Here is a 23670-nt window from a genome sequence, read left to right as displayed (position 1 = left end):
ATCTTTTTGAAATATTANATAATTAAATATATAAATAAATAAAAAAATTTATTTAAATTTGTTTGAATAATTTAAAATTTTCTCTAATATTATGTCTAAATAAAAGAGTAATTTTCAATCTGTTGGCTTTTATTTAAATGATTGTATCTACTATTTAAATTTTTCTATTAAAAAAATTAAATAATGATTTGACGAGTATTATTTCCCTTTAAAGATAAGACTCAATGTTCAATCCCGTGTGCCTCCTTGAACTCTGATTCTACCAAATGAAAAAGAAAAGACGCCTCGATTATATCAAAAATTAAAAAATAAAAATATTCTTTGAAGATTATATGATACTTTTGGATAATGATCAAAATTTTGTCTTCTTGTATATAAAACGCAGAGACCAGGCATGCATTATGCAATTATTAGTATTAATTTTTTTTTAACTTGAAGAATAATTATGTTGCCCACGAAATTGAAGTTATCAAGCACAGAAGAGAATCCTCCTTAAATATTTCAAAAGAAACAAACAACCCCATTTGTTAAAAGAGGGAATCATAGTGTTTCCTTGTAAGCTAGCATAATGGCCACGAAGCACGACCACCACTATGACTCGATGATCACACCCTTCAGTCTGTCACCACTCACCACTTTCTCTCTATCTCATTTCTGCCTCAGCCTGATGTCATCAAAGCATTACTGCTCTACCTCATTGCTAGTGCTGAGATCGATCGATCTCTGTTCTTCACTACCAATCTACCATTTTTCTGCAATTGAGATTACAAAGCTTACATGCATGTCGAAAATCCCTTGATCAGCCGAACGTTCAAAAGAATTGCTTATACCATCATTTTCGAGTAGGAGTTTTCCACTATGAAAACATTTTCTCTTAAGAACACTGTTAAGACTTAGTCATGGTAAGTGGTAGGTAAGAATGGAAAACATCCTCATCAACATATGATGAAGCATTTAACAATCATGAATAATATATAATCCCTTCAAAACAAAGCGTTTTGCATCCTAAGCTCGTGTTGTTCATGACTTTACAGTCAAAAGATTTTGGACTATATGCACATACTGCAGACGGATGGGCTTCATGGGGCAAGAGATGTGTACTTTTAGGCCTCCCTCCATGTTCACGTAATGAAAAGCTCGAAACCCAATGCTTATAGACCCAAGAAAATGATAATCGGGCCTAGAATAATTGATGTATTCGGTCTGAGTTTGTGCTATGTTTCCCCTCGTGTGAAAATTTTTTCTCATTTTCCTACCAAGAGAGTCATATATGTAAATCCAATGAAACCATCTTCACAACTTATGCTTAAAAAAGATTTAAACATAATATGATTTTATATTTCATAGATATAAAGAAATAAAAATACTTGCTGTAGTAGGTGGATTAGGTCCACGATTGAATTTTTGGGAATTGATGGCAACTTTTTCAAAAGAAAGCCACCGAAACGGGTATACAACCCTTAGGACCACCACCACCTGATGGATCATTGTTAGAGTCACTAAAGAAGAAGGTGAAGGTGATCCTTTGGTTTGACGCACGTTTTTTTTTTTTTTTCTCTTCTTAATTCTCCCTAAATTTGAAGGAATATATGCAATGCTTTGGGTCGGTCATTGAATTTTTTACAGCGTCAACCCCTATACCATCCCTTTGATTGAAATTTTGCTTTCACATTTATAGAAAACAGCATTGGGACAAATTTTCCATGATTCTGCAAGGAATACATCCCACCCCTCCAATAGGACAAATTGAAAAAGAATATTGTCCCCAAGGATTAGATTTGCGTCCTTTTTTTTCCTTTAGAGGGCACCCCCCTTCCTCCCTACAATCTAATCCGACCAACCAACAGACATATTTTAATGTTTTTGTTTTTGTAACATAGGTAACGTTATTTACTCTTTTTTTCTGGTTGTTGCTTGTTTCATTTTTATCATCACAGTATCTTTTATATCTCCTCCTCTTACATCGGGGCATCTGGATAGAATATTGCTCTTTTTCTTTTTCTTGTCATTTTCTTTATGAGTTATCGATCGTTATGTTCACGTTTTCCTGCTTGATCTAAACAATCAAGACAAAGACGAGACTGGAAAATTTTACATGATGGAAGTATTAGTTGGAAGGAAGCAATGATAAGAATGCATGTCTGTACTTTTTTTAGTTGGATAAGCATGGAGGCCAAATATATACAATTTGTCAAACGTTTTTGAGACTTGAGAGAGATCAAATTATTGTTAAGATTTTCAACTGAGTACGATATCTTACTAGCGAATGCTAGGAAGCATGGTCGCTCTCCCTGATCAACTCATGTTATTGAGCAGCCTCCCCTTATTGTTCCTGTTATTAATTAGGTGCCTTGTGTTACTCTTGTGAATCCTGCCATTGTCCCATTTCCCCATTCCTACCACCTATGAAGCAATGCTGCACATTGTTATTTTTCTCATTGCTTTCTAATCATAGTGCAGAAAGATGATTTCCTTCTTCTATTTTCATTGCTTTTGACTTAGGATAAGTTTTTCGCATTGAACATGCATATAAGTGATAAAATCTCAAATCACTCAAACTATTAAGAATTTAAAATTAACCTTTCGAGAAATCACATAATTACAACTTAAAAGCATATTAAAACTATTAATAATTAGAGTGAATGTTATAATTGATATCGGAATATGTTCTGTCGTTGTCTTGTATTAATTATGATTGTGATATCTCATTTTTTTTTTTATGTATGAATCAATAATTTAAATGAGAGAGTGCTAAGCCAACGGTATATGTACATGTAAATAAACTAGATAATGGCATATGAGAAATAAAACATTTTGAGTCCAAAACTACAATATCAAGAGTTGTTGGTAAGCAAAGATGTCGGCATGGCACGTGTTTGTTCTTTTTCTAACCGTAGCTACCTTGCTTTTCCATGCTCGGAGAAACCCTCTTGAACTGGCTTCGAATTTCCCCTTTCTGCAATCTTGAATTCATGTAGTATCGCATTTTTCATGCATCAATTGTTCCATCAGATATTCGGGATATTAAAAGCATGTCTTCAAGAATACAGAGCACTTAGGGGTTGTATGGGTTTATGCCTTATATTTACAGGACAAGGGGGCTCCCCTTTGCTGAAATGCAGTAATCCCTCGATGTGCTGATGTTGGACCTGAGTGGGATATCTCACATGGGTTTTCTGATAACATGTTTGACCATTTCTTATTATTATTTGTCATGCCCCCTTAGCTTTCTTTGTTTTATATCTCCTAGATTGAGTTATAGATTAGATTGGGATTCGGGCAAGGAGGAATGAATTGGCTTTTGGTGAGGTGAGGCATGATGCTTGAGACATCACCATTTCTCAAATTCAATCTTGCATTAGGAGGCAACCTACCCTTCTAGCTTTGATCATCATCATTGGGCAGTCTTGCCTTTGTGAATAAAGAGATGAAATAAAAACCTTGTGGGATTTTGTGGAAGTGATTGATCATATATATCTTATTGAAGTTTATAATTTTGACTGGGATTCTCTTTTAGAGAAGATGTGAAGCCATTTTTTTGATGGTTGGTTTATTACAAAAGATTTGTCGACATGAGAGAGGGCCAGTGCCCGGTGGTCCAAAATTCCAAATAATCTTTAGATTAATGTTAAGGATGAGGCCGAGAAGCCCAGTCCACAGCAAAGTTGACTCTCTTTTTCATTTAATGGTACTGCCCAAGCTCACATCAAGAAAATGACCTTGTAGTTTCTTTGAACCTTTCCCATTTTTCGACTCCCCTCAAATGGAAAACCTTGTTTTATGATTCACAAGTACTCCTCAAATGAAAAGAGATGTCTCTACCGGTTACTTTATCTGAAATAAGAAGCCATTGGTCGAAATAGAACAATAGCTTAGTACAATCTAACATCTAATGTTCACACAGTTATACATCCAACTATATATATAGAAAAAAAAATCTTTAATTTCTTTTAAAAATACAGAGAAATTAGTAGGAAATTCAACATTTTTGTCAAGATAAGAGATTAAGAATCCGTTTCAAGCTAAAAGTCAGCAATCTTTTTTGGATGTTTTGAAGAACATATAACATCAAATTCAAATCTCATGTCAGCAATTCATACGGCTAATTAAAGATATTGTCAGGAAAAAGGTAGGTAATATATGTGAGATGTGTTGAAAAGTAAGGATTGTGTTGAAGAGAAAATCAATATTAACTTGGTTGAGGTGTGGAACAAAATGGGTGCAGCCGCATGCAATTAATGCATGACTTGACGTATATTAGCCCCTATGTTGGAAACTTAAAACCAAATATTTTCTTAGGAGAGCTGTATGTGTTTGGAGGTATTGTTAAACCCTAAACTATGACTCGAAATCACCTTGTTAATTCAACAAAGTCGTTCACATCTTCGGAATTCATGTGGCAAACGCCTTAGAAATTCTTCATTTCTCTGTCTTTTGGTTGATGCGAAACTTTTAATTCCCATGATGGTGAATGGTAACCTCTTTCAGCTCATCTCCTTTTCTGGCGAGTTGTGCCACATGCATTTTTTAATTGCAGCCTCTCTCATATATATACGTAGACTATTTGTTTAACCGTCCGAATCCTCACGTTTATAAACCTCGTAAACAAGTATACCTGCAAAAGTATATATATATTTGATAGGGATATATAAGCTACTACTAGTAGTTACCAAGGTCAAACAGATACACGGGAATCAGGTATGCTTTCATCAGATATAGGGAGGCTCGCGAATTAGACAGAGCAATCTATTTGGGTCATGAGAGGAAGGTTAATGGGAGACGCATTAAAGTAATGGAGGCTGTGAAGCCCAAAGACACTAAAGGGAATGGGAGCGAAGAAGATGCTTACAGGGGAAGACAGGCAAAGGAACAAGAGAACAGAAAGACATACAAAGAGATACTAATGTGCAATAGAGCAGAAGAAGGGGATAAAAAGAAAGCGGAAGTTGGAAAGATATCTGAGACAGAGAAAAAGAATAGACTAGTCATAGAGGAGCAGGAGTTGGAATGGCTTAACAGAAGTGCTATGGGGCAATTAAGAAGTAGAATTAATTGTGCGTCAGTGGAGAGCCGCCTGTTTAGTGAAGGGATAATTATGCAAGTGAGACCAGTAGGGGGGCTGTTCGTACTGGTCACTTTCACAAATAAAGAGGAGATGGAGGAATATTTAGACAGGTGCCCAGACTTGGAACCTTGGTTCCAATCTTTATCTCCATACAAGGCCGATAAAGATGACAGGAAATACAGGGTATGGGTCAAAATTGAAGAGATACCCCTCCATATTTGACATGATGACAGCTTCAAAGCGATTGGAGATGCGTGGGGCAAGTACATAAAATCCGATCGAGACACAATGGATAAATAGAGACTGGACCAGGCCCTCATACTTGTGGAGGTCAAATCTTTTAGGAATATAACAGCTTTCACACATCTGGCAGTTAATGGGGTTGACCACTTTGTCAAAACTTTCATCATGGACATGGAAAGGAGTGAACCATCAATCCGATCGAATATCTATGAAGGAGGCAGTTCAATATCAGACTCAGAAAGTCAAGGATTGGAGAAACGACAAACAAATTGGTGGATAGAGGAGGAAGAAGGAGAGCACGATGAGGTGGTGCACAGAGAATCAGAGCTAGAGTCAAAAAGAAGAGAGAGGGATCAGGCTTTAGAAAAGAGTCAAAGTAGGCCTGCTAGTAGTGATCAATATAGTGTCAAAAGCTACGGGTGTAGGAGAGCAGAGGATTGAGAGGGAATTTCAAATTTAAATAGAAAAAAACATAATTGGCAAGAAGGACCAAGCGAATATTGGACAAAGACGGAGTATGAAAATGGGCCGAATGATCAAAATGGGCTAACCAATGAAAAGAAGACGAATGAGAAAGCTGGGCACTCGAGAAGCCAGGGAAGTAAAGCCCAAAGTATAAACCAAACTGAAGAGATGTCCAAAGATAAGGAGGTAACAGGTTGGGGTGATGACAACCCAAAAGAAGGGCTTAATCAAGCAATACAATAGATTGCAAGTGGGTCGTGCAGAAAGAGAAGTAAAGTAAATAAGGGGGAATGCAACCGGGTGACTAAAGAAATGTGTGAAAAATGCAAGAAGGGAATAGTGAAAGGAAAAAAAAATAGTGACCACAAAGGGGTGACAACCTGGTGGTGTAGGAAAGAAAAAGATCTTGCCACATCGGGAAGTGAGAGCGGAGAAAGTAGCAAAACAATAACTTGGAGATATCAAAAGAACAAAGTCAAAAAAGGGAAAGAAGGGTCAAGTGGGGCAAACCAAGGAACATGTAAGGTGGAGGCTCAGAAGATACAGTATCTGAGTTTTGTAAAGGAAGGTGGGGAATGAAAACTACGGAAAGAAGAAGCGGGGAAGAGGGAAAAAGCAAAGAGGAGGAAAGGATACTAGAAAGCAGCCACGGAGAAAAGAAAGTGAAAATACGAGAAAAAAACAGTAAGGGGGTAAGAAGAAACTCAGCCAGGAGGAGATAGATTAGAGAGGAGGTACGAGAGCAACTGGATTATGAGGTAAATTTTGAGTATGATCTCGGAGAGATGAATCTATCAGAAGGTGAAAATATAGCAGAAAGAAGTAGCAAAGAAAGAGAGATACAAGAGATCTGGAACATCAGTAGGAAACTGGGATTGGAGTACCAGAAAAACAAAGATGAAGTTATCAGAATGCTTGCAGAAATTGAAGGAGAGGAGAGAAAGAGGAGACTGAACAGAGGTTGAAAGGGGACGTCGACAGGTAAGAGTGTGAGTTTAGTAAATTGAATGATAGTTATTTCTTGAAATATTAAAGGGTTAGGAAAAAGTGAGAAGAAAAATGCAGTGAGAAAATTGGTTCAGAGAAATAGGTCTGATTTATTATTTATCTAGGAAGCAAAAATGTAAGAAGAAAAAAAAGGGTTGTATGAGAAAATATGGGGGAGGGATAAAATTAAAGGGAAGTTAGTACCTTTAGTGGGTAGATCTGAGGGCCTCATTTGCATATGGAAAGAGGATTTTTTTGAACTCATTGATAGTGTGGATAATAGAAATTTCATTTTGCTGATTGGGAAAATGAATAAAGTTGACAGAATATGTGGTTTCATTAACATTTATGCCCCGAATGAAAAAAGTGAGAGAAATAATTTGTGGGAAGAACTGGAGGTAATTATGAGCGAAAAGGAGGTCATGTGGCTACTAGGGGGGACTTTAACATTGTGAGGTTCGAGCATGAAAAAACAGGAGGAGCAGATGTGGAGAGATCAGCAGCAGTTTTTAACGAATTCATTGACAATATGACATTACTTGATCTTCCACTTATTGGTGATAATTTCACATGGTGTGGGTTTAGAGAAATATGGGTCTTTAGCAGGCTGGATCGTTTTTTAGTTGATGTGGAGTGGTTAAATGGGAGTCAGGAATTGGTGCAACAATGCCTTCCAAGCTCATTATCCGACCATTGTCCGGTGATTTTGAGACACAGTGAAATGGAATGGGAACCCAAACCATTTAAGATATTCAATTTTTGGATGGATGAGCAAAGCTTTCAAGAGCTAGTGGAGAATAATTGGAAAAAGAATGAGCAAGCAAATAATGACAGGAGAAGTTTATGGATGAAGCTAAAGGAGCTAAAGCAAGAAATAAAGAACTGAAAAATAAGGGAAGTGGGTAATTTACAACAGCAAATTCAATACTTGGAGGAAGAAATCAAAAGCACACTTGTTTTATGCTAAGGGAGGAACAATCAACAAGCAGGGTATGAAGAAATAAGAGCCAAAAGAGTAGAATTGTGGACACTTTACAAAAAAGAAGAAAGAGAGTGGATGCAAAAATCAAGAGTCAAATGGGTAAATGAAAGAGACCGTAACACAAGGTTCTTTCAAGCTACGACTTTGACAAGGAAGAGAGTGAATCATATTGACAAACTGAATGGAGCAGAAAGCATTGTGGAAGACCCAGAAAGCATTAAAAGGGAGGTGGTCAACCACTTTCAAAAGTTGTACTCTAAACAGTTAGTCCTTGATGTTAAAAAAATGGACTGGGAAATGAGGACTTTAAAAAGAGAATCTGCAGAATTTTTGGAAAAACTTTTTGAAGAAGAGGAAGTGTGGGCAACAATACAAGGATGTGACGGCAACAAAGCTCTTGGATCAGACGGGTACAATCTGAATTTTTTTAAAAACCAGTGAAATGTAGTCAAAAAAAAGGTGATGAAGTTTATGGGAGACTTCCACAAAGAGGGCAAGCTAGGCTATGGGGTGAATGCCTTTTTCATTATATTAATTCCAAAAGTCCAAAACCCAACTAGCTTAGTCGAATACCAACCAATCAGTTTAGTGGGCAGCCTTTACAAAATTGTGGCGAAAACTTTGGCGAATAGATTGAGAGATGTCATTGGTGAAGTTATAGGGAGGAATCAATTTTCTTTCATCAAAGGTAGGCAATTGATGGATTGTGCACTCATAGCTAATGAGATGGTGGACTGGATGCGTAAAAGTAAAAAATGAGGCTTGTTGTTTAAAGTAGATTTTGATAAGGCCTACGATTGTGTGAGCTGGAATTTTCTTGATTTCGTCATGTGAAAAATGGGTTTTGGAGCTAAGTGGAAGGTTTGGATAAAGGAATGCATTACTACAGCAACGATATCAGTTCTTGTGAATGGTTCCCCAACTAGTCAGTTCAAAATAGAGAGAGGTTTAAGGCAGGGTTGTCCGCTATCCTCTTTTTTATTCAATATGATGGGGGAGGTTTTAAGTGGTATGCTTTGGAAAGTTGAGGATCTAGGTATGTGTAAAGGTGTGGTGGTGGGAGATAATGGAATGTCAGTCACTCATCTTCAATATGCTGATGATACCATCATCTTTTGTGAGCCTAAGATTGAGAATATGTTGAGGGTAAAATGGATTCTTAGATGCTTTCAAAGTGTTTCCGGGCTAAGAATCAATTTATCCAAGAGCCATTTGATTGGAATTGGGGTTGAGCAGAATGTGGTTGAGAATTGGGCAAGGAGAATTTCTTGCCAAATAGAAGAAGTCTCCACCACTTATTTGGGGCTGCCATTAGGAGTTAATCATAACTCCGTTAAGTTTTGGAAACCTGTGATTGATAGAGTCGGAGCTAGATTGGCAGGATGGAAAGCAAAACTCTTTCTTTGGGGGGTAGAGTGACATTATTGAGGTCGGTTTTGATAAGTTTACCAATCTTTTTTATATCATTATTTCAAGTCCCGATCCAAGTGAAGAATGAGCTTGAAAAAATCCAAAGAAACTTCTTATGGGGAGGGGCTGAGTTGAAAAGAAAAATTCATTACGTGAAGTGGGACAAAGTTTGCAACTACGAGGAATGTGGAGGCATTGGGATAACGAATATTGAGGTGAAAAATCGTGCACTTCTTAATAAGTGGATATGGAGATACGGAAAAGAAAGAGATAGTCTATGGAGGGAAGTCCTTGTGGCGAAAACTAAGAGTGATCCTACAATGCTCTTGCCGAGTGTGAGTGTAAACAAGAGAGCCTCAACACTATGGAAACGAATTATTAGTCCTCTTTTTCCTACTAATAAATATTTTTTGCAGGTTACCTCTAATCTTGGTTTTGCAGTGGGCAATGGAGAAAATATAAAATTTTGGCAGGATGAATGGATGGAGGGAATCATTTTGTCCGATGCTGTTCCCAGAATTTTCGCGTTAGCTCAAAATAAAAATGGTATAATCGCTGATTTTGGCAGATGAAAGGGTGATCACTGGATCTGGGATATACATCTTAGAAGACAATTGTTTGGATGGGAGATTGAGCAATGGGAGTATCTGGGAGAAGCTTTCCGTGAGTTCCAACTTAGCAAAGAATTAACAGATGAGCTAGTATGGAAAAGGGAAGCAAATGGAATTTACATTGCCAAGTCTTTTTGTAAATATGCTCTTGTCACTAATGATAAAGTGGATGGTATTTGGAAGCAAGTATGGGCAAATCTAGCACCATATAGAGTGGAGGCTTTTGCATGGCAGATCCTCCATGGTAAGATTGCTGTGAAAGACGAACTTGATAAGAGAGGCATGCTTCTAGGGAATGCAATACTATGTGTGCTCTGCAACAGCGAAAGGGAAACAATTCAACATCTGTTCGTCGATTGTTATGAGACATGGAAAGTTTGGATGGGCTGGTGCAAGGCATGGGGGGTTTCATGGAGTTCACCAAAAGACATAAGAACATTTTTCGAAGCCTGGAATGATTGTCAGGTAGGTTCGAAAGACAAAAAACTGTGGAAATTGGCATATTTTGCAATTGTATGGACAATTTGGAAGTGCAAAAATGAGGTGGTTTTCGAAGGAAGATAGTGGGACAACGAGTAATGCCATGATTCAGCAAGGTTGAGAGTAGCAGTTTGGGGGAATGCAAAATGGCCGAAAGAATTCCCATCAGTTCTTGACACTTATAGACAGCTACCAACAAAAAATCTGAACAAAACGAAAGTTAAAGAAAGAACGAAAGTTGAATGGGAGCTGCCGCAACAAGGTCAAATGAAGTTTAATGTCGACGGGGCAGCACGAGGATGTCCGAGACTTACAGGAATTGGTGGTATACTTACAAACCACAAATGAGAGGTCAGAGTCCTATTTTCCAAATCCATAGGAGCAGCTGATTTAAATTTAGCTGAATTGTTAGCTATAAAGGAAGCTTTTATTATCTTCACGTCATCAAGATGGAGGAATGATCAAAAGCTGGTGATCGAATGTGACTCTTCTAATGCTGTTAAATGGATAAATCAATCGCACACTGCACCTTGGAGAATGCAAAAATGGCTTATTCAAATAGAGAGGATGAAGGAAAAGCTTGTGGGATGGGATGTCAAGCATGTGAGGAGAGAGGCGAATCAAAGAGCAGATTCACTTGCCAAGGAGGGAGTTCAACTGCAGGATGACATATTGAGAGTCTATGGGAATGACACTGGAGATCCAGCACAAGAAAACCTTGACTTATGAGTTCAACATAGATTCTTTTCTTTGGCTAATTCCTAGTACGAATTTTGGTTCTGTGGGTGGTTTTGGTTTTTATGTTTGACAAGATCACTTTGCCTGTTTGATTGAGGTTGCTAACCTCTTTTTGTTTGATGGGGGATGTACATGCTGTTTTTCTAGGGAAGGCAGGGGTTGGTCTTGTTGCTGCAGAATTGATTTTTTGTGATTGTGCAGCTTTTTATGAGGTTTTCTCCTCCTTTTGGATGTAACTTTGTTTACCTTATGAATGAATTCTACTTTTCAAAAAAAAAAAAAAGGCTACTACTTGTAGTACGTAGTAGTATATGTAAATATTTTTTTGGCAAACTTGTCTTCATGGGAATAGCAAATGCATATACATAAATCCCAAGCGTGATGCCCAAGGTGCTCAAAATCTCAAAAAGATAAACAAAATGATATACCATATAAGTAAATGCGATGTTAAGCATTGACATATATATATATATATATCACTTTATTACGAGCCTAAGATACATGGAAGTTAACTTGATATTCATAGGAATGGCAACCTCTGAATAGGAAATTTGAGAAATATGCAAATGGTATGGAGTACAGAGGGGGACAAAGAGTCAGATTAGGAAAGGAAGACGATTAAATGGTGGGAGCAAGTGAGATTTGAAAGGGGAAATTAATTGCGATTAGGAGTTGAAAGTTAATTAGGGAAGGGAAGGGGAAGGGGGGAAGGGGGGGGGGGGGGGGGGGGGGGTCGGGGGTGGCGAACGGTNGGGGGGGGGGGGCGGGGGTGCAACGTGGATAGACACATGGGAGAGCCAGTTGACCAAGCGGATTTGAGTATCACGTGAAGAGGTGTAAGGGAAAACGACGTCATCGAATTGCCACATTGCTATTGTATAAAGCCCACCGCAGTGTCAGTCCTTCACGTGGATTTCCCCATGCATTTCTCTTCCAACTTACGCTCTCTCTTTCTAGCCTGAAAGTGACTTGGAAAATCATGAAAGGATAAACTCACCTTAAATCCCACCCAATTAGGTAGTACCTTGAAAGGTAGTACCTTGAAATTTTTACATCGACACGTGTCATGGGAGTAGTGTTAAATTCAACACGTGTAGAAGAATGATTTTAATTATGTCCATAGCGTGGGATTTTCATCCCACCACCATATATAGGTCTTATTTGGTATAGGTTTATCTATCAAGATTCAAGAAACAGCCTCTTTTTTCTCTCTTTCCGTCTCTAGATTTTTCATAGCAGACATTTGCATACAAAAGATGTAGTCTTTGGCGCAGCCTGTCAACCCCACTAACATAATTGTTTTTTGGTTTCCAATGACCTTAGCGTGATACTCTTTGCCAATGTGCATCTGTCGTTGCTCATCTTTTTGTTCTTTGTCTAGGATTCGGCACTATTGGCCCTGTTGTTTACTTGTTCTTCTTTCTTTGATGGAGAATTATGCATTTCTGATAGCTATGGATGCTCATCAGACAGGTGGCTAGCCTACAGGACATCATTTTTACAAATTTATATGAGAGTTTCTGATATAGAGACAGAGAGAGGGGGGGAGATATATATATATATATATATTCCTTTAAGAACTTTTGATTCTTTGAACAGTACTTTGCTATCTATTCAGCGATATGAATTTGATAGCGATACAACATGGATTACATGGCTTAAACACGAAGAGAATTAACAACAAATTATCCATGACTATGTCTTTTAAGTTTTTTTACATTCCAATAAGTCTAACATGGCTAGAAAAATGAGTTTATACTAGGATTCTACTTTTATTGAGCTAGATGATTAGCGTCTCCAAATTGCGGGGCATTTTGAGTAGGCTGATATGCCTTTCCCATTGGAAGAAAACTCCCATTTGACATTGCCACAGGGAACCCTATCCCAGCTGGCCTGTTAGCAGCGACTCTCTCCAGTGACTGAACCTGAGTCTTCAAAAACTTGACATAGTGAATTGCCTCATCTAACATAGATGCAGTGTCCATTTTAGTTCCTCCAGGGACAAGTCTTTGAAGTATCCTTATTCTCTCGCTTATCCTCTCCCTCCGGTGCCTTGCTGCCACGCTTTGAGGGTCCTTGGATATCTTCACATTCCTTCTCTTTGGTGGCTTAACTGACTCAGGGTCTATATGGATCGGTTGCATGGCTGCAATTCGGAAGATCATCTCCCTCATTGCAGCCATGGAATTCTTCTTCTGAGAGAGTGTAGAAAAAGCATTTGCACCTGATAATTCCCCTGCACCTCTCCATCTTGCACTGCCAGGGCTAGACAGGAAACCGGGGGGCCCTGCTTCCTGAACCGGGGTTGAACCAGTGAAAGAAATATTAGTTGGCAGGTTCATGAATGGGGGTGAATTACCAACATGTGGGTTTTCGACAAAATGTGGCGTGGCAGTACTGGTGCTATTATTGGAACTATTGCTGCTTGCACCAGCAAGCTCAGCTGGGGACAACTCTACGACTTCGTTGTAGGCTCCGTAGAATTCGGGGAGCTTGTCCATCTGCATCATCATCATCATCTCCATCTGATCTTCTGTTGCAGACTTTAACTGGTCAATTTCCATGGCTTATTTTCTCTTTCTTTCACTTTTTTTTCTCTCTCTCTGTTAAAAAAAAAAGGAATTGAGGAAAGAAAGAAAGTTATATTTGATCAGAAAGGAGAGGAAAAAAACGAGTAAGTACTTAAAGGCAGAGTTAGAACTGAGAGAAAACTGATAGACAGAGGGATGGGAAAGATAAAAGAGAAGAGTGAGACTAGGGAGTTTTATCAGAACGTGCAGTGAAGGAAAGAAATAGATACAACTTGCAAAGGGTGAGGAGAGAAGAAGTGAGGGGGAAAATATAAAAGAATATAATAGTGATATATCGGGAACAGGCTATCAATCTAGTTTGATGACTATATATAACAAGTGGGTGAATATTATTATAATTATATAAAATCCTTTTCCAATTTCTTTTATTCAATATCTCACAGATAAAAGTTGTTGAGGTTTTGTTTGTTTTCCATGTAATTTGTTTCTTTGTTTTAAATATTTCTGAAACAGGATTGAATGCTTAGAGATAGACAAGAGGATTGCAGCAAAGAAGGACATCATGAACCGTGCTCTAATTGACTCATTTTATCTGGACAAATTAAAAATTAATTGTTGCCATCTTCCCTTATGTGTTAAAAAATGAGCCATTTCCTATATATAAAAAAAAAAAAAGAAGGAAAGAATGTTCCCTGTTCTCTAGACTCTACTATATATGGTAAATTCTGGGTGTAATAGAACATGCTGAACTCTCTTTGTTGTAAGAATAAATACACAATGATCATCACTTTGTTAACTCCAAAGGGTAATGTTTATTTTTGTGGATTCTTTGATAATGTAACAGAGTATATAACATGATGAAAAGGACAAGTTTCTGAAATTAAACATGGGAAAGAAATGTAGGAGAAGAGGAAAAAGAGATTGGGAATCCACCAATGAGGGGTTGATGGGAGAAATTTTGTGGCTCCACCAGTGTTTGAAGGGTTCAGATCTAACAACTGTACTTTCCAGGGAATACAATAAGTGCTTTTGATGGTGCGTGATTCATTATTTTGCTCTGAAAGTCACATAGAAAGAAATAATAACAAAAAACAAAAAAACAGAGTAAATAGTGGGAAGGGGGCAGGGGAAACTGTTGGGGGGGCTCTAACTTTGCCTCAACATTTTCACTTTCTTTTTTAAGAACCCCCCTTCCAAAACCAGAAAACCCCACAATCACATGACAGGCGTCAGAGATCTCACCAGACCCCTTTAAATGAGTTTCTATTTTCCCCGTTTCAGCGGTGTGGGAATCGGGTGCCATGGGATGCAGTGGAGATGCCCACGTGGCGATGGTCCAGTGGGAGGGACCTACTCCTACTGTGTATTATTCTTACATGTTTGCCCCAGTTTATCTTGAATTTCTTTAGGCAGATACAGCCTATACCAAACACCCTTCCCTTGGGGCTCTTTCCTTCACTCCCCTCCGTCCACAAGGGGAACGCTTTTCGAGATGGATCAGGTTTCTGATGCCAACCTGCTTCATGTGCTGGAATTGGTAACGAACTTTACCCTGCCCTTGCTCTGCTCAACTAAATTAACCCATCACTCACGTACATATCGATTAATCAAGTTTTCCTGTCTAAAAATGGAAAGCAAGGAAAGTTACCACCGTGTGATTCATGTCATGCCAGGTACAATATAGTTAATTCACATTAGAGTATAAACAAAGGGGAAGATTGAAATTCAACAATGGAAAATGACTCGAACTCTTATTTAATGATATGTGCAAAATAATTGCCAAACTTTTATCTTATTAGCTTTTAATATGACGTTGAGTCTTATCTCACCTAACATTTATCTTGAAATTGACAGAAAAAAATATTCCTATTTCCATCCAAATAATAATAAAAAAGCAGTGAATATTTTGCTGGGCAAGTCAAGACAGTTACTAAATCCATTCCATATTCAAAACCCTCCAAGCTCGTTCTGAACGGAAATGTGTTGAGTTGGAGACAAGTTCGATTCGTGTTGGAACCATGGGAAAATGTTAGTAGAAAGTACAAATAAGATTCTTTGTATTGTAATTACTCGCATCAATGGAAACAATTTTATATTTTCAATAACGATGTACCTAAAGGTACACAAGAATACGATGATCCGTCCATGTGCTAACAAGTTGGAAAAGCTTATTGTTTTGTTGTTTCTCTCTATCTGTGAATTCGTTTTTTGGATATGCCCTACAGCTTAGAGTTGGCTGTTCTCCTGAGTTTGGTACAGCTTTCTCTGCACACACTTAATTACAACAGGTTTTCCTACCAAGTTGAAACTAAATTTTAAAAAACAATTCCAAAATTTTTCGTTCCTACCTCTTTGAATTTGATGGTGCAGGAATCTCTGGCTTCTTGCTGTAAATTTCTTTTCATATTTTACCCTCAGAGAATTCCCATATATGTAGTACAATATTTTCTTTTATTCGTGTATTGGTTTTAAGGTTCTGATCATCCCCTAGCAGTGGGGCTGCTCGCGGACACTCAATGATATGATGTAGACGTCGATAATGAAAGCTCTGGAGAGTGAATTAATAAGAGGGTTAACAGCCAATACCCTCCAGCAAACGACAAAGCTTTGATTTTGCCATTTTTGTAAGAGACAACAGTGAATTAATTGGTTTGGCAGCTTAGTTGTTACTCAGTTTTTTTTTTTTTCTTCTGTTTTGCTTTGCCAAAGAAACGGCAGAGCTCGGTATGTCAAATGGGTTTAATTCTCAACAGTGGTTTGAGCAATCCATGCACGTAAAGTACAAACATATACTAATGCTGCTACTGTATCTTTGAAGCCACGCATGAATATTGCACTGCTAAGCCTAAGCGAATTTGCTGGGATTATATCTCTTACAGTCTTTGAACATAACTTTCTTCGTCTTAGTTATTTGATTATTATGGCAGTGAGAGTCATGTATCGCATTTGCATGTACAAGCAAAAACCAACATAAGACATTCCATACCTAATAAAATTAAGTTTTATTGGAAAAGTTTCCTCAAGTCATTGCATATCTGTTTATGATTGGTGCAATTGTATTGTTGTCATTCTCCTTGATGATAAGGAAGAGGATGGAACAAATTTGTTCCACGTCCTCGAGTGCATATGGTGTCCTAAAGGGTAATAAAAGCATAGAGTAAACTCAAAAGAAAGTGAGGAGTTGTGTCATCAGGATGACAGTTGTACGCGGCAGAGGTGGGGGGGTGAAGATTGAAGAGAGGAGGGATAGGAAATGAAACATGTATTGTTGGGTGTTGCCTGTTCGTTCTTTTTTTTGTTTTCTTCTGCAACACCAATTCAAAACAAAGAAAACCCTTTCAGCAGCCCGAATTCAAAGCATCTATTCAAATTGACAAACAGAAAAAAGCACCCCCGACGGTCCTCTCTCTCTCTCTCTCTCTCTGTAAACATTAATATATAATAAATAAAGGGTGTTGATATTTCTGATTTAATATTGAGAAAGACATGAATAAAGAGACATGTTCTCTGCAAGAAGAGGTTCGATTGGATAAAAAGAATCCAGGGGAGAAAGATCTTGTTGTTGGGTTGGTTTCTTTTACTTTGCATTATCACAGTTGCACCACCTTATCTTCTCTTCCCCACATCCCATTTATAATGCTTTTGTATTTATTATACATATTATCAGTCCAACATAGCAAACGAACATATTATTATTATTATTTCGTCCCACTTTCTTCACCCTTCCTCCTTGGGAACTGCAGGGCAGGGCAGGCTCAGTGAAGCAAAGGAAAAAACTATTTTATTCAATCCAAAAAAGGTCCCACTTCTCCCTCTCTCTCTCTCTCTACATGATTTTCAACACTTTGAATTTGGGATCGTTTTCTGGTTGCCCAATTGCACAAAGCAGACAGTCAAAAGCATCTTGGGGACACTTTACCTTTCTCCAACTTATTGTCCCTCCCATTTTTCACGACTTGTAAGTTGTGAAGAGTAAAACAATAGTGGGCAAAGGTATGTGTATCTCTGGAAGGAAAAAGAGTACGGTAGGAAGAAAGAGATGAGAGTTTGGTAGTGGAAGGAGAGCAGAGCAGGCTTTAATTTACTTCACTATTTGGTAAACTTTGCTTTGTTTGGTGGCGAGTGGCCTGTGCGTCATGATACGCGTGGTGATCTCACGGGCTGGTTTTCCAGATCTTTAAATAGAAAATTTTGGGGTATTGCACTTTGCTGGCTGCGTCATCCCATCTTGCATGTGATTCACGGCTTCCTCTACATGAACACTACAAATCAATGTACCATTTACTGCTAGAGCCTAAGATTGATGTTTCACGATGCTTAATTGCAAGCAATGTTAGGCTTTTGGCAGTTTTAATGAAACATCATTGAAGAGTAGCTGACGACCCTTCCTTCCAAGTCCATGGAAACCCGAGTTTGAATCAAGTGAATTAACAGTCTACAAGGTTCAAAAATATTATTCATGAGTAGCTGATGCATGGACCCTTCATTATTAAGAAGAGGAAAACAATGAAATTATCCTAGTATAATATTGGTATCTTCTGCTGCATGCCACCATTGCTGGACCCATCCAAATGCTAGGTTTGATTCCCGCAGCCCTACCACTTGAAAGTTGAATCCATACAGCGAAATGGGAATGGGAAATCTGCAATTTCAGGATTTCTTTTCAGAAAATTGTTAAACATTCACTGAATTAATTAATAATTTTGGGGTAATTAATTCTTCTTTGAGAAATCCTAATTCATCTTGTGTGGAATAGCTAATTGTTTTGCGGGCTTTTTTCTTTTTCTTTTTTTGTATTGGGATAAGATACTTCTGATTACAAGTTTTAATAATTTTCTTGATGGCATTAATTATTTGAAAATAATTATACATTTAATGGCCTATGCATAATTTATAATTCACACCTACAGACGGATTTAGTACAATGTTTACAATACAATATGATAAATATTATATATATATATATGATCTTATTATATCTCAGATATATTTGAATATGGTGATGCATAATAATATTTAAATCCATGGACATGAAATTAGAGTAACTTTGCAGTCACACTAGCATTGCATGTGCTCTGAGTTTTGTAGTTTTGCTGCCAAGACAATCCCGACCAACTAAAAAGTGATTGCATAACAGGATCATTACTCATAAAAGTGAACGTGTGCACATTTGTCATGAATCTTCATAGTCTTTCTAGAGTATGCTTCATGATGAAGGTACAAAACTTGCTATGGGGTTCTTGTTACATTGTATTTGATACAGCCACAACATTGTTTACTATCGTGTACCATAACCTTACAAAACTAATTCTCCAATGAAAATTAGAAATGAGCAAACAATAATAAGTCAAACAAGGGGGCTATAGTACCTCTCTTGGGAGGTCATAACAAGAAAACTGTGTTAGGGTGAGTTCCCTTCAGATCCTCCCATTTGCTCCCCATCTAAGAGCTCATTGACGCAGAACTCTTGCAAGTTGTAATAATTTTTTTTCCATTGCTGAACCATCGGCATAGATCTTTTGCAATCAAGCTTCAGTATCTCCACCTCCATTTCAACTGCAGCAGAAGAGCCTTGTTGCTGCACACAAGGGGTGAAGAAGAGCTTAGATGAAGGTTTCAAGTTTATGGAATATAAAATATATACAGCAAATGATTAAAGTCAGTAACACTAAGAAAATTATGAAGATGGCCATGACGCCTGTACTAAGCAGTAATGAGTAAGTGAAATTGAAACTACAATAATTACATGGTGCATAAACATGCAATAAGCAGTAAAGAAAACCTGAAGCTCTTTAATGTGATCATTGATTAGCTGAGAACTGAGGTATGAAGCATCTGTAGGAAGGTTGCTAGTAGCTGGGAGATTAATGATAGCTTTATTATCCATGTCTTCATCTGTTGAATTTGCATATTTTTCTAGTGGTGGTGGGAGTGATGATCCATGCCTTCTTGAGAAACCTTGCGCATTTGATTCTGCCCGACCAAGGGAGAGTGGACGACTAACAATGAGAATATTGTTCACAGGGCCTGAATATCATTGGACATCAATTAAATGATAGCATACTAAAGAACATCATGCAAAGTTATAGTAGGAAAATGGAAAAGGAAAGGCCACACTAGATGGAAGAATGAAGCATATTAGGCAAAATTATAAAACAAACTATAAGCTCGAGTAAGATGAAATACCTGTGTACTAAAATCTAGCTTTAGGAAATTAAAATTTGCATTTCCCTCTTATGCTATATTTTTTAGTGTGTTGATCATGAGCATGAACTAATTCAATTTGGATAAAGGAAGACAATGTTTTCATTCAGATCAAACCTTAATAAGACATTCTCAGCACCTCACAAAATCTTAGCCAAGTGCCCAAGCCCAAGAGGCCAATACTGGTAAATCCTTTAGGATTTACAATGGTTTTTAGCATAACTTGACAGACTACTTATTCCACTTTTCCCTTTCTCTTGCATGGTCCTCTCTTTGAATGTTTCACTGCTTGCTCAATAGACTATATTTATATTCCCTACTTTTTCCGCCTTTAAGATTGTAGTAATATATTTACACATGCAGCAAGGATAACAAGTACAAAACAGAAAGTGCAAAACCAGAAGCTATGCTTATTCATATATATGACTGATTTGGTTTAAAGAAGAAGATGCAAACATGAACCGTAAGTGTGCACAGAAGATAAAGCCCAAAATTAAAAGTATGCAACCTAATCAGAGCCTTTCATAGAAAACAAGAAATACTTCTGGTTGTTTAAATGAAACCTTTGGCATGTCTGAACATGCGAATGATGTTTTGGGTTTTCACATCCCAAACTCGAACCATGCCATCCTCTGATCCGGATAGTAGCAAATTTCTTTCTGTACTATATGCCAAGCAAGTAACAGCTTTACTGTCCAAATATGATTGCAAAACTGTTAGTAAAAGTTAGTATGAAAGATATAAAAAGAAACTTTATAAAATTTTAAAGAGGATGCGCAACATTAAATGCTACCAATTATGAATACTGTTATTCAGTCTTCAATTATGACATACAGGCAACTTAATGTTCGTGTACATTGCTCCTTTTCATTTTTGCTTCTTTTTTTGATGCATAAAAATCACGAGTATTTATAAACTCCACGTTCAATCTAGGGGATGAATCATAGAATTAGAACCCAGACCATGAAACAGTAAGTTATTTCAACAGCAATGAGTACAACCATAGCACGTTCAATCTAGGGGACGTTCATAGACTACCTTGTCAGAATTACTTAAGAAAAAATTGTAAAGATGGGTGAAACAAAAACAAATAACAGAATAACACACCTGTGATCAGATAATGAACCGATGATGTGCAACCCATAACTGTTGCTAGGCGAACTTTCAGCATTAAGTGCAGCAATATAGATTTTACCATCTCGACTTCCAGCATAGAAGACATGTTCACCAGGGTCTAGAGCAATTGCATCAATGATGGAAGGAAATACAATGTTTCTTAATAACCTACCCCTTGATAAGCTCCAGACCTATTAGCAATGCGCATCAAATCAGGAACACTTTACAAACTAACTAGTAGAACAAAAAGGTCAACACCATACATTATCAGAAAGACTGCAGCATAAAAACATCTGTCAATTACAGAATAAGTCAAAAGAGTTTCCTCGAAATAAGGTTCTATTACCAGAATGATAAATTAGTCATAATAAAGTGATAAATATGCAAATAACTATAATGTCTATTAATTTTTTTGAGAAAGTATATCTTTTCAGTTTGATCCAAATGCATCAGTTGCTCAAGCAAACCATGCTCTATTACAGTAATTATTATTTCATCTGTCCAGATAGTGCATGCATTTGGGCTTTAAATAAAAGCAGAACAAACCTTACATGTCCGGTCTTCAGAAGCCGACACAATAATTGCACTGCCTCCACCATAACCCATGATGATATCAGTTACACACAGAGTATGTTCTGTAAAACTATACTCATAGAGATGACTTGCCTGCTGTCTTCTAACATCATCAAATATCCTAATTCACAATAAACATTGAAAACACAAACTATCTACAATTAGTAATCGCGATAATCAAATGCTAATACATGCAATTGTAACAGAAAACACAATTAAGGATTAGAAAAGGAGCATGTACAAGAAAAGTGACCAAACTCTAACGCATCCATCGTCTGATCCAGAAATGACAAGCGAATTATCCTCAGAGAAAACCAAGCATGTAACTGCCCTATAATGTGCGTGCCACTTCTTTAACAACCTACCCGTTGCAACCTGAATTTTGAAACAGATACCACCTAAAAACCTTAGCTTCAATTAACAATCAATGATTTAATAAAAAAAATTAATAAAGGATATAAATTTTTACCTCCCAAAGGTAGATGTCTCCGGATGAACCTCCACCAACAATGTAACTACCTTCGCTGTCAGCAGCGAGCGGTTTAATCGGTTCCGCGGGAAAGCTTTTAACTTCTGCTTGAGGCTGTAATAAGAAAACCAAGCAAATATAATAAACAGAGAAAAAAGTGGTTTTGGGAAAGAGTCGAAGAGGTATGATGCTTAAGAGAGTAAACCTTGGACCAAGACCAATAAAGGACGTGGCCGGAGGTGGCGGAGGGGTCGCGAAGTTGAGAGGAGGCGAGGAAACGGCGACCTACGGAGACAAGGCCGTGCGGAGGAGAGGCGCAAGTCTTGTAGCGTAGTTGCTCCGCCCCTGTTTGCAGGTCCCAGCAACCGATGCCGCCGTCGATCGATGACGATGCTATTACTACATCCATGGTTATCGGACAATTTTTGTGCTGGAATTTAGTTTGGTTTTTGTTTGAAATGGGGTTCTGACGAAGAGTAACAGGGCTGGACCAGGGGCTGGGGGTTTTGTTAGGGTTTTAGCCACATGGGAGGATTGGCGAGAAGGCAGAAATGGTTTTGTTGGATCCTTAAACGACGTCGTTAAAAGGAAAGGAAAAGACCAGCAAGTGTTACCATTCTAGCATATTACCCAAACGCCCAAATGGATGCTTCTGACCTTTTATTGGGCCCATTTCAGGTGTGATCCCTAAATGGGTCTCCAATACAATCATATTTGGCATGCATTGCCATTTGCCAATGAATCCTAAGCATTATAAGCTAATCCAAGAAGCCTAATGCAGTTAATTTAATCAAACCAAACCAAATGAATATTAGATTACACATTTCTTTCTCAGTCCCTAAAGGGGAAATTCTATGTTAAATTAATTTATTTCGATGAGCATGTGGGGTGTGGGGGGGATATATGGCTATACTCTAGATAGAACCACAAAGGACAAAGTTTGGGATTTCTATTTCACCCAACATATCTAGATCTATGTGGGCTTGTGTGCTTAGCCATGTGCATTAGTGCACGCTAATGTGTGCCGGGCTCTGTTTGTATTGTGTATATATATATATATATATATATATGGGGTTTCTTCACTGACAAAGTTCTTAATCAATCACGTATTTGTTGTTTGTTGTTACATGTAAATTATTCATGGATTCTCATTGAAAGTAAAAAAAAAAAAATTAAAGCCTGAAACAAATCAAGTCATCATTTTTGGTTATCTTGATTTAATTGATGGCTTTAATATTAGAATTATTCATGAATTCATTACAATGGATGGTGAACAAGTTGGATAGAAAAGAAAAGTAGAAAAACAAAAGGGAGACCTGTATATATGTTTGCAGCCTTACAATTCTTGAACCCCCCCTCTATACACACACTTTTTGTGTATTGTGTTATTTTTATAGTCTTTTGGTAAATTGTCAATAAAGTGTTGGACCAAAAGAAATGCAAAGGGAAGATGTCAACAAAGTGCATTTCAAAAGGGCAAACAAGAAGAGAAGAAGGGAAGCTCTCGTGCCTTTTTCTTTTTATTAGACTTTGTAAAACAAAAGAGAAAATTTTCTCTTTGGTCCAATCCGGCTGTTAAGCAACACGAAAGGAAAACGCATTCCCCTTAAAGCATCTTTACCGGATGATCCGTATCCACTTTTAAGACCCATCACCCCCTAAGTACTTTTCTAGTCTTTTTTTTTTTAAGTTCTTTCTCCCATCTCTCTTAGACTAGACGTATCATTCTACATCACACGTGCACTTTCTAGGTCACGTGCCATACCCCCCAACAACTCCAGACAAAGGGTAAGAGC

The 23670-nt window shown here is 37.7% G+C and overlaps 2 protein-coding genes across 3 annotated transcripts; both read right to left on the bottom strand.

Moving 5' to 3' along the window:
• Positions 12538–13833, bottom strand: LOC18591179 (transcription factor HEC2). Its single transcript, XM_007017142.2, has one exon. It carries the CDS (start codon positions 13543–13545, stop codon positions 12754–12756), a length of 792 nt encoding a protein of 263 aa, XP_007017204.1. The 5' UTR covers positions 13546–13833; the 3' UTR covers positions 12538–12753.
• Positions 17909–22416, bottom strand: LOC18591178 (protein ROOT INITIATION DEFECTIVE 3). 2 transcript variants are annotated; one of them, XM_007017139.2, is made up of 9 exons: positions 22080–22416; positions 21875–21988; positions 21647–21780; positions 21379–21526; positions 20824–21023; positions 20280–20407; positions 19295–19539; positions 18882–19090; positions 17909–18154 (listed from the first exon to the last, which is right to left on the bottom strand). In XM_007017139.2, the coding sequence occupies exons 1-8, from the start codon at positions 22281–22283 to the stop codon at positions 18914–18916; spliced, it is 1350 nt and encodes a 449-aa protein (XP_007017201.1). In that variant the 5' UTR covers positions 22284–22416; the 3' UTR covers positions 17909–18154; positions 18882–18913. The 2 variants fall into 2 exon arrangements, with proteins under 2 accessions (XP_007017201.1, XP_017980800.1); XM_018125311.1 differs by lacking the exon at positions 17909–18154 and having other exon boundaries at positions 18639–19090.

The sequence above is a fragment of the Theobroma cacao genome, chromosome 8, assembly GCF_000208745.1.
Source record: "Theobroma cacao cultivar B97-61/B2 chromosome 8, Criollo_cocoa_genome_V2, whole genome shotgun sequence".
NCBI classification, from domain to species: domain Eukaryota; kingdom Viridiplantae; phylum Streptophyta; class Magnoliopsida; order Malvales; family Malvaceae; genus Theobroma; species Theobroma cacao.
The sequence above is the reverse complement of the archived record's forward strand: the minus strand, read 5'-3'. Positions and strand labels throughout refer to the sequence as shown.